The sequence below is a fragment of the Macaca fascicularis genome, chromosome 14 (genome assembly GCF_037993035.2).
Source record: "Macaca fascicularis isolate 582-1 chromosome 14, T2T-MFA8v1.1".
NCBI classification, from domain to species: domain Eukaryota; kingdom Metazoa; phylum Chordata; class Mammalia; order Primates; family Cercopithecidae; genus Macaca; species Macaca fascicularis.
The window spans coordinates 20,005,507-20,020,797 of record NC_088388.1 but is presented as its reverse complement, the minus strand read 5'-3'; the positions used below and the strand labels follow the sequence as shown (position 1 = coordinate 20,020,797).

The 15,291-nt window shown below is 47.9% G+C and overlaps 1 protein-coding gene across 1 annotated transcript in view; it reads left to right on the top strand.

Moving 5' to 3' along the window:
• Positions 1-2,218: 2,218 nt before the first annotated feature.
• CRY2 (cryptochrome circadian regulator 2) overlaps positions 2,219-15,291 on the top strand; it is a 38,180-nt gene continuing 25,107 nt past the window's right edge. Inside the window, exons 1-3 of the mRNA XM_005578091.4 lie at positions 2,219-2,446; positions 10,774-10,882; positions 13,215-13,357. Coding sequence (XP_005578148.1) covers positions 2,232-2,446; positions 10,774-10,882; positions 13,215-13,357 — 467 coding nt within the window. The 5' untranslated portion in view covers positions 2,219-2,231. The remainder of the gene's footprint in view (positions 2,447-10,773; positions 10,883-13,214; positions 13,358-15,291) is intronic.

Sequence of the window (15,291 nt, the reverse complement as noted above, 5' to 3'; positions counted from 1 at the left end):
GAAAGTGAGGAACAGAGAGGTTAACTAGCTTATCCAAGGTCACAGAGATTAAAAGCAGAACTAGAATTTGAACTCAGCAACTCTAATGTGCGAAGCCTAGGATTTAACCATTACACCACACTGCCTCTCATGATAGCTTAATAAGAGAGAGAGTGGAGGGGAGGGAAATGACTTTTGATCATTTGGCAAATGTTTTTCGAGCACCTACTATATGTTAGGTACCAGAGTACCAGCTGGGAAGACACTGATAAGTAAGACAAGCACAGTCCCGGGCTCACAGAATACAGATACAGCATTACGGGAATTTAGAGGAGTAAAAGGGAAGAGGACTCATCTCTGAGGTTGTTTAAGGGAGAAACACCTCCTTACACTCTGTTCCATTCCTAGCAAAGCACCAACCTTGTGGAGAGAAGAGGGGATAGGAGAGGGGGAACACAAAACCTTAAAATAAAAGTAATGAAAGGTGGCATCGATTTATTCAGCAAGCATTTGGAAAGGAAATTCAAAAATAAGGACAGGGCCAGGTAAGGGGACTAGGATAAGCCTCTAAGAGCCTGCCAATATGAGACTCTAGTGCAATTTTTACTCAAATAATCCTTGAGCGTTAGGTGCCAAGCACTGAGCTAGACTTTGGACATACAACTGTAAATAAGCCACAGCCCCTGCTCTCCAGGAGTTTATACTTTAATGGGGCATTAAGACATTTAAGCAAGAAATTCCAGTATTGTGTGCCAAGACAAGTGACCACAAAGAAGCACAGAATGAGACGGGGCACTATTCAGGTTGGGATCAGACAGCAAGAAGGTGACATCTACACTGAACAATGATACAGAGCAAACTGGAGTTAGAAACAAAGAAGGAAGAGGGAGTGTGATCTAGACTGCGGGAACAGCTTGTGAAAAGTCCTGGAAATGGCAGAGAATGCCTAGGATTGCAGTGACACTGGTTTAGAGAGTGGTGCCAATTAATGCCACTAAATTGCAGACTAAATTGCTAAATGCTTTCATCACACTGTCCCAGGTCCAGGAAGGGTTCCAAGCATGGGCTCAACCTAGGGCCAAGTTGAAACTGACTGTTCTCCACCTGATAACCCCAAAGCTGCAGCTTGACTAAGCCATCTTAGCCTTCCCCAACACCTTGTTGCTGGTGTTTATAGCTTCTCTTGCCATTTAGTCAGTCAATCAGCAAGCTCTATGCTAGACGCCAGAGGAATAAGAGGGTTCCACCTGGCGTCCCAGAAGAATGGGGACAGTGTCCTCCACATCTCTGAACCCCACCCGGAATCCAGTACAGTGCTTTGCACACAATAGTACCACTGGATCTACTAAACAGACTAAAAGAAAATAAATTCATCTGATGGCATAATTACGAGCTCAAGTCCTCCACATTCCCAGTCCCTACTCCCAAATCCTCTAATGCTGCGTATCAGGGCACTCCTTCTCCATCCTTGGACTCTGCCACTTGGAATTACCAAGGATCTTCGCACAAAGAGAAGTATAGCTTCGTGGATAAAAGCAGAAGTTTCAAAATCAGAATAATATGGGTGAAATCCCTCTTAGTAGCTTTATGATACTGAGCAAGTCGCTCAACCTGCGGCACCCTCCATTTTCTTCATCTGTAAAACAAAAATAACAGCAGCTCTTCCACTGGTGTTCGTTAAATGAATGTAACTGGGCTGAGTTCAGAATAGTAAATGAGACCGACTACGTAAGGAGATGATCATGTCTCTTGCCATATAAAGTGCACTTAATAAATGGCAGTTGTAGTAGAATGATGTAGATGATGCTGGTGACGATGTTGGTGATAATAGGAAGGTCAGTTGTCAGTTTTGCAAGTCTCTGGCTGTAGTCACAGCAACCCCTACCAGCCCAGGTAGCTTCTTCTAGAAGCAGGCCCTGAACAGGACATGTGTAAGAGATCCGCTGTACCTCGAGACTCGGCCCACTCCCGGCCCTCCGCGGACTGTGCCAGCCTGCGTCACTTGTCCGCCTGCCAGCTCCACCCAGGCGGACCCACACATGGTAGGAACGTGAGGGGGCGGGGCCTGTTCTGGCGTCTCTGGGCCAATCGCCGGGCGGGAGGCACTCAGCCAATGGCACAGGGGCTCTAAGGCCCTGGGGGCGGGGACGAAGGGAGGAGCTGCGGCGTCATAGGTCACTGGGCGGTCTGTGGGCGGGGTCCGCGTCGCCTACCGGGGCGGAGCGGGGGTGGCCGGAGCAGTCTGGACAGTCATGGCGGCGACTGTGGCGACGGCGGCAGCTGTGGCCCCGGCGCCAGCGCCCGGCACGGACGGCGCCTCTTCAGTGCACTGGTTCCGCAAAGGGCTGCGGCTCCACGACAACCCGGCGCTGCTGGCGGCCGTGCGCGGGGCGCGCTGCGTGCGCTGCGTTTACATTCTCGACCCGTGGTTCGCGGCCTCCTCCTCAGTCGGGATCAACCGATGGAGGTGAGGGGACCCGGGGCGGGGTGGCGGGGACGCAGCCAGGACCCTGACCCTGGGGTGACCGGCAAACAGCACGATTCTCTCAACCTCTCCACGGCTGTGAGGCCGTGGAGAAGCCGAGACCGGGGAAGTAATTCGTCATGGTCCTAACGCGCCGGTGGGCCAGGGCTCAGCCTCTGACAAAGCGCGTTCGCACTGTTACCCCTCTGAGCCTCACAACTGCCTGTGGAACGGAGATCATGATCCCCGTTGTACAGATGAGACCCTTGGGCCCTGGAGACCCAAAGTCGACCTGTCCAAGGACTTGCAGCCAGTGAGTGGCGGAACAGGGGCTCCTGGTCTAGGGCTCTTATGGTCTACTCAGGGAGGGGCAGAAGGAGATACTGTGGTGTGAGGGCGGGACGGGTTTTTGCTCGCATTCTTCAAGTAAAGAGCCCATTGCTGGGCTCGGGGAGATCATTCCTAAGCCTCTGGCTTGTTTGAATCCGCCCTACCACCCATCCTGGCTTCCCTGCGCCCAGACCGTCCTGCCTCTAGGGGTGTCAGGTGACCCTGGCTTAGCATTAAATAAAGTCTTCTCCCCTATATTATAAATAAAGAAGCCAAAGGTGTCTTCAGGTGGAATCGCGTTGTGTTCAAAGCTCCAGAGAATCCAGGGGATTCTCCAAAATGGTTTAAGCCCTGCTCTGGAGCTTTGACCTCGATAAAAAAAATTTAAAAGGATCCAAAGTGTCACCCCGTCATCCTCTTGTCATGATTTTAGAGGACAGTTGAGCCATTAGAGATGAGACTTCTATGAACTGTTGTGCTAAGGTTAGGGAGCAGGAAAGCCATGATATCAAGGGCCCCTCTGATGACCCCCCAGGAGATGGAGTCGACATGATCATGGAAAAAGATGAACAGGTCGTTAATGTATTTTCTTTGTAAGCAGTATTCAAATTAAAGAGTTTTGAGACATCATGTACCCATCGCTCTTCAGAACACCTAGTGGCAGTCGCTGGGTTTGTTTACATTGTTCTGGGGAATGTTTGCTTGTGGCCTTGTTGCACTGATGGACAGGGTTATTTCCAGGATACCGTGGCTCTCGGCACACCATTCTTTTCTCTCCAAGGTGTGTACCCTGCTAAGAGAGTGAGTGCTCCTAGCAGTAGGTCTGTTCAGTGTCCCCTCTTGCCCAGTTTATATAGAAGGAACAATTAAAGAGTCCTGTGGAGAGCCTGCCCACAGTTTTCAGGCTGCCTTATTGCTCTGTCTCTGCTCCAGTTTTCTACAGATAGGAGGTTGGGTTTGACAAGCATCATCAAATGACCATCCCTAGTGTGGACATTAAGCCAAGCCTCAGACTGCCCTGCACCAGTCAGAGCCAGCCAAATGGAATCCGACTACCTTCTTGTTACATTGTCACAGAGTTTCTTCTTTTATTGGGTTTTGGGGGACACTGCCTAGTACTACCTACTCTTTTTTGATAGGGGAGATTAAAAATCAACAATAAAATTCCTGTTGATTAAACTCCAGTTTGCTAGGAACCAGGTGTTTATGGATTTTTGTGGGTTATCGTTTTGTGATTGTGCTGTCAATCTAGTGAAGGAGAAAAGGAATGTGGCTTAGATGCCTGAGTCAAATCCTGAAGTCAGAGGCTGTGTAGGAATGCAGATATTAATTGATTACTTAATGAATGCCTAATATCTGCCAGGTAGTGCTCTAGATGTTGCTAGGGATACAGCAGTGAATAAACAGATGTGTCTGTGCTCCAGAACTCCTGGAGCCTACATTTTATTGAAAGAAGACCAGCAAACAACCATAATTTAGTGAAACGAAGTGCCATGAGAAACATAAGATAAGGGGACAGACTAGAGCAGTGGTTCTCAATCTTGGCTGCTATGTATTGGAATCCCATAAGGATCTTTAAAAGATGCCTGGGCCCCTTTCCCCCAATTCTTTTTTTTTTTTTTTTTTTTGAGATGGAGTTTTGTTCTTGTTGCCCAGGATAGAGTACAATGGCACAGTCTGGGCTCACTGCAACCTCCGCCTCCCAGGTTCAAGCAATTCTCTTGCCTTAGCCTCCCAAGTAGCCAGGATTACAGGCGGCCACTGCCACATCTGGCTAATTTTTTTGTATTTTTAGTAGAGACAGGGTTTCACCATGTTGGCTAGGCTGGTCTCAAACTCCTGACCTCAGGTGATCTACCCACCTTGGTCTCCCAAGCTGCTGGGATTACGGGGCATGAACCACTGTGCCCAACCCCTTTCCCCCAGTTCTGTTAGAATTGTTCTTGGTTATGGCCTGGGCATTAAGGTTTTGGGGTTTTTTGTTTGGTTTTGGTTTTGGTTTTTGGTTTTTGGTTTTTGGTTTTTGGTTTTTGGTTTTTTGTGGGGTTTTTTGAGACAGGGTCCTGCTCAGGTGACAACCCAAGCTGAAATGCAGTGGCATGATCATAGCTCACTGCAACCTTGACCTCCTGGGCTCCAGCGATCCTCCTGCCTCTGCCTCCCAAGTAGCTGGGACTGCAGGCTTGCACCACCATGCCTGGCTAATTTTTGTATTTTTTGTAGAAATGAGGTTTCACCATGTTCTCCAGGCTGGTCTTGAATTCCTGGTCCTAAGCAATCGCCTGCCTGAACCTCCCAAAGTGCTGTGATTGCAAGCATGAGCCACTGTGCCCGGCCTTGGGCATTAAGGTTTTTAAAACTCTTATTGCAGCAAAGCTTGAGAAGCACTGGACTAGAGAACCTCAGTCCTGAGCTGGGCAACCTAGGAAGTGTGTTGCAGTGCATTGACAGGAAGTCTAATTAGTCTTGGCGTTCAGAAGAAAGAGGTGAAGTAACACAAACAGATTGAATATAATAACTGCTCCTGGGCCTGGTAACAGACACACTCCTACCACCTCCACCATTCTGCTTGCTTCCTGGATCAGTTGAAGGCAGAGCTGCATTCTCTTGTGTACAAAGTTGGGGATGGAGGGGAGGACTGGAGCCAGCCATATCTTGACATGACTGTAGTATGTGTAATCGTCCCGTGGCTGTTTCTGGATTCCGAGAGTGGTCTGAGAGAATTGTGCTGCACCATAAGGTCCTAGCTCTGTAGCTGCTTAAGTTGCCTCTGAGAAGCCTCCCTAGGAAGGCAAGGGAACATCTGCAAGGAGGGGAGGACCCAAAATCTGTGACTCTATTTCCCTCCTGCTCCTCCTACACTGACTCCCACACAGTGTTTTTCTGCAGATGAAATCAGATTAAAATAACTATGAATGGCACTAGGAGTAAAAAAGGACAGAGAAATGCAACCAAGAAATACACATATTGATTAGCAAGAAGAAGGCTAGTATACTCCCTGCCTTGGTGATGGTGGGAAGTTTATGGGCTAATTGTAGCTATATGAGCCTCAGGACTTTTTTTTTTTTCTTCCTCCCAAGTGCTGCTTGGCTAAACCCTTTCACATTTTCTCCAGCCTCACCTCCCCCAAATTTGCTACATCTAGAAGGAGGTACTGCAGCAAGAAGATAAACAAAAGGAAGATGTGAGCAGTTCCTAGATTTTAAAATGGGCTCTGTGGTTTTTCATTACCTTTCTCTCCCCACTGCGACTTAGGTAGGTGTTAGCCACAATTCCTCTTCCACTTTATTGAAATCATTTTGTCCCTGGCTCTGTGCTGCACCTCTTTCAGGAGCTTCCGGGACAGAGGGAATTTGTGAAAATAAAATATGTTCCCTCTCAGCCCCTTTCTCTCAGAATTGGTAAATAGGGTAAACTGAGAACTTCCCAGGATGTGCCATGAGAACAAGTGTGCCTCTCTTCCCAGATGCTGAGAGCTGAACACTGTTGGACTGTTGGGAAGTGGGTTGAGAACTCGTCTACTGGCAGGGAAACAGGAGCTTCTCTGAGCTATTCACGTTGATATCTGAGAGAGGCACTTTACCGTTCTACTGCCAAGGAAATGTTTCTGTTTGCCCAAAGGGGATAAAAACCTTCATCCTTCTCTTTGAAATTAGGAAAGAATAAATATATTTTTAAAATAATAAGTATTTAATATTTAAGTATTTCTAAGTATTACTCAGATACTTAGAAATAAATCCCTGCCAGAGATTGTGAGTTTAGGTTATCCTTTTCCATGGGGCTTAAGCGCTCTTAATTACTTAGGAAAAGTTAATTTCTATTAATATCCTATGTAGCCAATCTGTGCCAGCCAATGGTATCATCATTATTGTTAGATAACCTTGGCTTGAAGCAGAAGAACTTGGTCAAGGACAGCCTGGACCCAAAAGAATTCACTGTTATCTTCCCTCCCCCTATTAACAACAAATAAATAAAATATTCCTCAACACAGGGTCAGTAGAGACAGCCATCCGTAGAGAAGGCCTTCCCAAAATGTGAGTACTTAATCAAAGGATCTGCTTGTTTTATTCTAAAGGCTAGCCTTGTAGAGTCCCTGAGTTATAGTGTCCTCTCTGTATTTTTGGAAATCCCAGTCTGGTTTTCTCTAGTTCTGCCTGCCTCTGGCTCCAGAGCACTTACGTAATAATGTAATTCAGTTGCACATGTTGTCTAATCCAAAGGGTAAGCTTTGCTCTCCCAGGACCATGTGCTCTGAATTTTGGCCATGTGAGCTCAGCTAAGAGCTGCCAAGGGTGAAGTGCCAGCCCCCAACACTACCACCTCCAATGCCAGGCCAGTTTCCTTCAGAGTCCCCTCACTGGAGTAAAGAGAAATTGGAGTAAAGAGGAGGGTTCTAAGGCACCACAGAAGGCCCAGGGTTCTCTCTGGTGAAAGAATGCATATACCTGCCCAGTGAGCCTTTGCCCAGTCACGGCACTGCTCCAAATGTGATGGACAGCTGTCACCTGGCAGGCCTCAAAGGTGGTACCCTAGTGGTGGCTTCTCATTCTATGCATTCTCTCGCTGCCTGGAGTCTGGAGATACTGGGGACCCTCCTCACATCTCCGCCTGTTGCCTCCGTGTGGTGGCTGTCCTGAGCCCTCCCTTCCTGGGTTGACTCGGGAGGGAAGTTGGAAGAAGCAGAGCATTTCTAGCAGGCCAAAGGGGAGGCAGAAATATGGATGCCCAAGAGAGAAAGTTTAGTAGAAACAAACTAGAAGCAAAGAAAGGCAACTTGTAACAGAGGCTAGAAGTAAAATTCAGTGTTCTAGAGTAGTGCTTGTGAAACTTTAATATGCAAATGAATCACCAGGGGATCTTGCTAAAATACAGATTCTAATTTTGGAGGTCTGGGTTAGAGTCTGAGATTCTGCATTTCAACAGACTCCTGGGTGTTTCATAGCCAATGCTGCTGATTGTCAGAACACACTCAGGAGGAAAGATCTGGCAGCAGAGGTGTTGTTGGCCTTTGAGTTGGCCTCTGGTGCTCCCTAACGGCTGAGCCCTGGGCAGCACAACCTCAGTGCTCTGTTTGTTGAGAGGCAGTGGCTGGCTAAAAACAAACATGTCAAGCCTGACAGATTGCCTGGGTTTGAATTCTGGCCACTTATTAGATATATAATGTTGGGCAAGTTCCATAATCTCCCTATGCCTCAATTCCCTCATCTGTAAAATGGGAATGATAATAGTACCTACTTGATTGGGCGGTTTGAGAATTAAATGAGATAATATATGTGAAACAAGTAGAATAGTGCCTGTCAGTGTAAACGCTCATTAAATGTTAGTCATTGCCATTATTATCATTGTTTTTATTGAGTTGCTGGGTTCAGAGTTGGGCCTTCTACCAGCCTCACATCTCTGCTTTCTGCTGTAAACATCTCTTGTGAAAGAAGAAAAGGCTCTCATAGGATTAGCTGTACTTTAGAGATGCTACGAGGAATTTCTCCTTTTAGTAAATGAGATCTAAAAATAAAGTTCTATAGAAGGCAGATTGCTACATGTTCTGGAACCTAGATTTCATGTGCATTCCAACCTTATTTATAGCTTCAAATCAAAGTCCTATGCAGCCTCGTGGACTGTGAAGGAAAAGGCCCCTGAAGCGCACAGTGAGGACACTCCTGGGAGCTGCAGATGGAGGACCCTGTGTCCTGGGGTTATGGAATTTAAATCACCGCTCCTAACCCTAGGCATTCTACCTGGCAGAGTCCAGCTTTCAGATGGCATGAGACCATTTGCATGGATTTCTCTTCTTTTCCTTCTAGAAGAGTGGTGAGGCTTGGGGGAGGCCAACACAAGTGACGCACTTGCAGCTCCCTTTTCCTTTTCTGGAGGTGTCAATTTTTCAAAAACAGAAATTCACAGAGGTGGAGCTTTTGGTTTGCATAAAGCAGCATTCAACCTGTTAGTCTTCCATCCCAACCCCTCAGAGAGTCTTCCACATGCTCTTTTGCAGACATGATGCTTTGAGCCGAGCCCAGGGCTCAGCCCGTGCTAGAATGTGGGTCGGTGGCACTGGCCGTAGGAGTGTGTCAAGTTGTGTACGTCAGAGGCAGCAGTGGGAGCTGGTTCTAGTTGACAGCCTGGGAATAGTCACTGCTTCTGTAAGCCTCCAGTAGTGAGACAATGTGACTGTGATGTGCCATTCCTATTGTTGACAGAGAAGAATGCTGGGGATGGGCAGAGACCCAGGGAGTAGAGAGCGGGTGCCTCGGAGGTGTCTGTGACATATGCAGATTGGCCTGTTTGTTCCTGAGGAAGATGAGAATGCCAGTGGACTACCTGTAGTCAGATTGCTATTAGAGAAAAGGGTTTCAAACTCCTGAGGGCCTGCAGAATCTCAGCCCTGGAGCAGAGTTGGCGTACAACTAGAAATCTTTAGAAATGGGGCACAAAGCCCTGCACGGTGGCTCACACCTGTAATCCCAGCACTTTGGATGGCTGAGGCGGGCGGATCACTTGAGGTCAGGAGTTCAAAACCAGCCTGGCCAACATGGTGAAACCCCATCTCTACCAAAAATATTTTTAAAAAAATTAATTGGGTATGGTGCACATACCTGTAACCCCAAATACTCGGAAAGCTGAGACAGGAGAATTGTTTGAACTTGGGATGGGGAGGTTGCAGTGAGTCAAGATTGCGCCACTGCACTCCAGCCTGGACGACAGAGCAAGACTCCGTCTCAAAAAAAAAAAAAAAAAAAGGCACAGAGAGGAAAATGTGGGTTTCAGAGTGACCACCCTAGGTTCCTGAATCCCCAGCTTTGTCACTTAACAGCTATGGTCTTAGGCAAATTAATTTACATCTGAGTGTCTCAGTTTCCTCATCTATATAATAAGGATGGTACTATTTCCTTCAAAACAGTTGAGAGAATTAAATGCAGAAATGCACTTAAAAAGCATGACAGAACCAAAATCCCATTGATAACCTTGGTTGCCTCTGGGGAGGGAGGGAGGGGAAAGCCCTTTTTACTGTGTACTGCTTTGTCTCTGGAATTTTGAGCCACATGAATAGTTTATCTGGTTATAATGTTAATTTAACTTAAAAATAAAACACTGAAGGCACTCAGCAAGTGTTAATTTCCTTTCCCTTTCCCCTGGTGATCCAGGTCTGCTGCTGAAGTTCTTGCCTATCTGTAGTCTTCCCCATCCCCACCCCCACAAAAATGTGAAGATAGCTATTGAGAAGTACCTTTTAAAGCCTTCTCCTTCTTGGGATGAGAACCTGATCACCAGAACCTTGGAGAAGCCTGGAGAGTAAGCCACCTGCCAAACAAAGCTGTGGGAACTAGGGACCCATTGCCGGCTGTGAGGCTGTGGCAGCAGAAATACGCATGGCCCACAGCATGCGTGCAGAAAGTCAAGGAGTCTTTTCCACCAGAGTAAGGAGGATTTTCCCAGCTATGGCAGTCTGCTCCTCTGCTAAGAGGACCTTAAAGCTTCATACCACTGTATTGCACTGGCTTTTCAGATGGCTCCCATGTGAGTCTCACAACAACCTCGTGCTGGGCAGATACTTATATCTAGCCCCCGAGACTGCGAGGGAATAAGTGACTTGCCTCTGATCACACAGAAACACCACACTAGGAACAACTCACATTTATCTCGTGATGTCTGTGTGCCAAGCACGGTGCTAAATGTTTTTCACACATTATTCGATTTTCTTTTCTTAGCAATTTGATGAAGTACTAACATCAGCTTCACATTACTGGTGAGAAAACAGGCAAAGAGGTTAGGTGATTGCCTAAAGTCACACAGCTAGTAAGTGGCAAGGCCAGGGTTTGAAGCAGAGCAGCGCTGATCCACCACCACATCCCTCCTGGGCTGGAACCCTGGCCTCTCCAGCCCTAGTGATCATGAGGCTGCCTGTTGGGCATAAACAGTGAACCAGTTTCTCCCTGCTTTGTTAGGAAAGAGAGCCACTCTTCATGATGTTATCACTAACAAGGCCTGTGTGAACTCTGCAGGTTCCTACTTCAGTCTCTGGAAGATTTGGACACAAGTTTAAGGAAACTGAACTCCCGCCTGTTTGTAGTCCGGGGACAGCCAGCCGACGTGTTCCCAAGGCTGTTCAAGGTAAGCGTGCAGAGCCCCAGAGAAGACAGTGAGATTCTGTCCCTGAGGGTTTCCCCACAAGCTGAGTGAGATGATATTCCGACTGAGGGAATGGAAACATCAGGGCTGGTCTGGCTATTGCTGCTAGAGAAGTTGGGAGCAAAGGCAGCCAGTTAGCTTTCTCTTGGAATGGAAACTGTGTTAAGGAAAAAAATTCTGGGAAACCAGTGTCTTGTTGGAAAGCTCTCAGCTCAGTCCAGACATAGGATGTGGTAAGTCATTCCACCCCGGATGCCACTGGCTTCTGTCGATGTTTTCTTGGCTCAAGCCAGCAAGATTTATTAGGGTTCCTTCTAGGCCAAGACTTTGAGGGTGGGGTTTCATTTCTAGCAAGGTGTGTTTCCCATCTTGCTTTGCTCTGCTTATTGGGAAAAGTCAGCCTTTCTGAAGAAGCTTTCTTGTTTCCCATGGGATAAATGATTGATAGAAATCTTCATTTTGGTGCCACATAGGTTTCTGTTTGCAGTATCAGGGGGCCAGTCTACTTTTCCCTCAATCCCTTTAAAAGTATATTCTAAGGCCCACACAGAAGCACAGGAACTGATGGACAGAGGGCTCTGGGACAGACTGCCATCATCCTCAGCAGCACACAATGATTGTCTTGCCCCTCTCCACCCTAACTATGAGACAAAAGGAAAAGTCATGTCGAGGCAAACAGCTTAGTGAATACATCATCCTTCAGTTCCCCTCCCCGCACCCCCACACATAATTGCGCATACATGTACAAATCACACAGTGCTAGTAATTGCCCACATTCATTGAGGGCTGCCTATGAGTCAAGCGCTGTTCCCAGTGTTTGTTTACATCAACTCACTTCTTCCTCACAGCAGGTCTAAGAGGTGGCTACTGCTATCCCGATTTATAGGTGAGGAAACAATAATTGGTTGTGAAGTTAACAAGTGATGATCTTGGATTCTGACTCTAGAGCTGTGTCCTCTCCCACCATACCATATAAATACATTTGCCTCCCTTCTCCCCTCAACATTGCCCTTCTCTTCCCCAGCAACTCAGAGGCCAACCCACTTCTAGCCCAGAGCTATAGCTAGGTCATCCATTCAGTCATTTAATGTATTTTTATTGAGCTTCTGCTAGGTACTAGGCCCCATACTAGGTATAAGGATAATGATGATGAGCAAGACAACATGGTTTCTGCTCTGAGAGTTCACACTAATGGGGGAAACAGGCAAGTGTATCACTGTCATATAATACATGCTGCAGTGGAAAAAAGACAAGGTGCAGAAGAATTATAGTGAAGGAGGAGGTCAAGAAGGCTTCTTGGAGAAAATGTCATTTAATAATATTGTTATTGTTCACAGGTTACAATGAGTATTCAGTGATGTAATCTATATGAACTGTAAGCATGGTACCTGACTTATAGCAAGGGCTCAATCAATGTTTAATGCTGGTATCCTCGAATGAGGGATAACTGGCCCTGCTAAGGACCCACTCCCCAGGCAGGGCTGAGTCAGGACCAGACCAGTCTGTGCATGGCCAGGACATTTGCCCCTGTGGTTCAGAGCTTTCAGAGACCATGACCAGAGACTTTGGAGAATGTGTTTTTCTTCTTGCAAGTTGAATGCTCTAGGGTTTTCTGTGGGTTGTCTGTACAACCATTCACTGGGCCAGCTTGCCATGAGATCTAGAAATTCCTACCAGAAATGACTAAAGGCTTAGGAAAGAACTTCCTTCTTTCCAACATGCAGCCCCTCTGGTCAGTTTCCTCTGACCTCCAGACTAAGGATCACTTCTGCTTTCCTGACTCTCTCAGGGCTGGAACCTATTAGCTCTGTTTGCTATTGGCCTCAGGAGTGTTGCTGTGGAAACAATTAAGACACTTCACATAGCACAACTCTGCCAAGAAAACTAGGCCACAAGTCTGCAGGGCTGTGAGGAGCTCTGGGAAAAGCTTGCTGAGCAGGTGGAAGGCTGTGGTCCTGTCCCACTCGTGAGTCAGTGCCACTCTCTGGGACTGGGGGTCTCCCAGGAGCATTGTATTTATAGCCTCCTGCCGCATTCTCCTACCTCAAGGACACAGCAAGTGCACAAGGCTGCCTACCTCTCTTCCGACTCCACTGTTGCTGTGCTGTTGGCTTCACCACACTGCCTGCCCTCCTCAAACTTTCTGAACCTCAACTTGTTTGCTTTCCAGATCAAATCCCTGTTCCTAGTTTGTTTGCTGCCCATCAGACAGGTCTCTAGACTAGCTCTGTTCTCTCCCAGGAAGGAAGTAAGAGTCCAGCTTCCCCCTCCTCCCCAAACACAGTGTCGAGCATAACAGATCCTCTCCCCACAGGAATGGGGAGTGACCCGCTTGACCTTTGAATATGACTCTGAACCCTTTGGGAAAGAACGAGATGCAGCCATCATGAAGATGGCCAAGGAGGCTGGTGTGGAAGTAGTGACCGAGAACTCTCATACACTCTATGACCTGGAAAGGTAAGAGATGGGGCCCAGGGGTCAGGTTACCAATTGTGAGAGTTAGTAATTTGGGCCCTTGCTGAGTGGAACTCAGAGAGGTTCATCATTAGGGCCACCTGACCCAGGAGGCATGGCATCTTCTAGAAGCTGGAAGAGAATAGGCCAGAGTCAGGGCCTGTAGAACAGGTCACGAAGAGCTTTACCCGATTGGGGTGGCAGAGAGGCTTGTTAGGCCCAAGGCATGGAAGCAGTGAGGACCCACACTCAGGGTCTCTACAGATCTACTCCTAGTATGCCCGAGTCCCACCTGTGCCTCCTACTCCCACTTCCATCCTGCACAACAGGTGCCCTCTGACCTTAGTGGACCCTGCCTATTACCCCTCCAACAGACCTCTGTTCACACAGGTCCAGCTTTTGTACCTAAGATGAGTTCCTAGGCTGGGCATGCTGGTGCATGCCTGTAATCCTAGCACTTTGAGAGGCCCAAGTGAGAGGATCACATGAGTTCAGGAATTCAAGATCAGCCTGGGCAACCTAGTGAGACCCCCCGTCTCTACTAAAAATAAAGAAATATATTAGCCACGCATGGTGGCACATGCCTGTAGTGCCAGTTACTGAGGAGTCTGAGGTGGGAGGATCACTTGAGCCCAGGGGCTTGAGTCTGCCATGAGCTGTGATCATGCCACATCACTCCAGCCTGGGTGACAGAGCGAGATCCTGTGTCAAAAAAAAAGAGCTCCCCGGGCTCTATGACTATCTGGGTTTCCAGGCCATGTTGCTTGGTGGTGGGGAGGGCTCTAGAGATCCCTGCAGGGAGCTGCTAACTACAGAGGAGCCTCCTCCCCTGGTGACAGCCTCTGTGCTTTCAGAGATTCTAGGAGGAAATCCTCTCCTCCCCTTCCCTGCCATGCCAGAGCTGTCACCCTCCTGCTGCTGCTGCTGTTGCTGTTGCTGCTGCTGCCAAGCCAGCAGCCGCCACCGCTCCCCACCCCCACTCCCCAACCCAGTGCTGGCTGCCAAGAAGCCAGGTCACACAGCTGTGCACGTGAGCCGGGCCCTCGGGAGGAAAGGCTGGGTGTGGAGATCCTCCTCCTGCTGCGTGCCAGAGGAGGGGGAGGCACAGCAGAGGCAGCAGCCGACCATATATCTCCACTAACACGGGGAGAGCGAGGTAGAGCAAACTGAGAAATGAACTCACTCAGCCAGATGGGCCTTGCGTAAGCTACTTCTTAGCCAGGAAGAGCCCCGGGAATGTGACTCCATACCATCCTAATTCATCCTTATATAAACAACCTCCGTTCTGTTCTTCACCCTCTGATACTCTTTCCTTCTTGCATGAGTGCAGTTATGTTTCCCTTGGTCATGAAAAATACTTTGTAAACTACAAGACACTCTTTAACTATCAGTTGTGGCTATGAACTCTAGCCCCAGTCTCTGTATTTGAGAAGATAAGCTGTCCTCCATCTCTCTGTTCTATGTTCTAATAAATGGAGGCTAAGAATGGCATGATTTTCCAAGAAAGGAACATGTCTGCTATTCCTTATGATGTTAGAGTAGGAAAAAAAAAGAAAAAAACATGTCTTCAGCTCTTGTCAAAGAACTTTCTCCAGGGCTTACATGGTGGTAGAGGCCTATGGGGATTCCCGTAGCTTGACAGATAGGCCAAGTGCCAAGCTGGTTAGTAGGGATTTTTCTGTGATTAGAGATATGTTCAGTGTCTGTCTTTAGGCAGCTCTGCGTCAACACCAGGGAACCTGGAATTGAGTCGCAGCTCTGGCCCTGCCTTGCTCCATTACTGAGGCACCTGCTCCAGCTCTCTGGGCTTTATTTTCCCTCTCGGTAAAATGGAGATGCGGCCTCCCTTGCTCCCTCCTTTCCATTCAGGCGTGGGACCTGTGAGTGGATGAGGAAAGCCACCCTCAAACCTTCAGAGTCTGGGTTCTTTTTTGGCT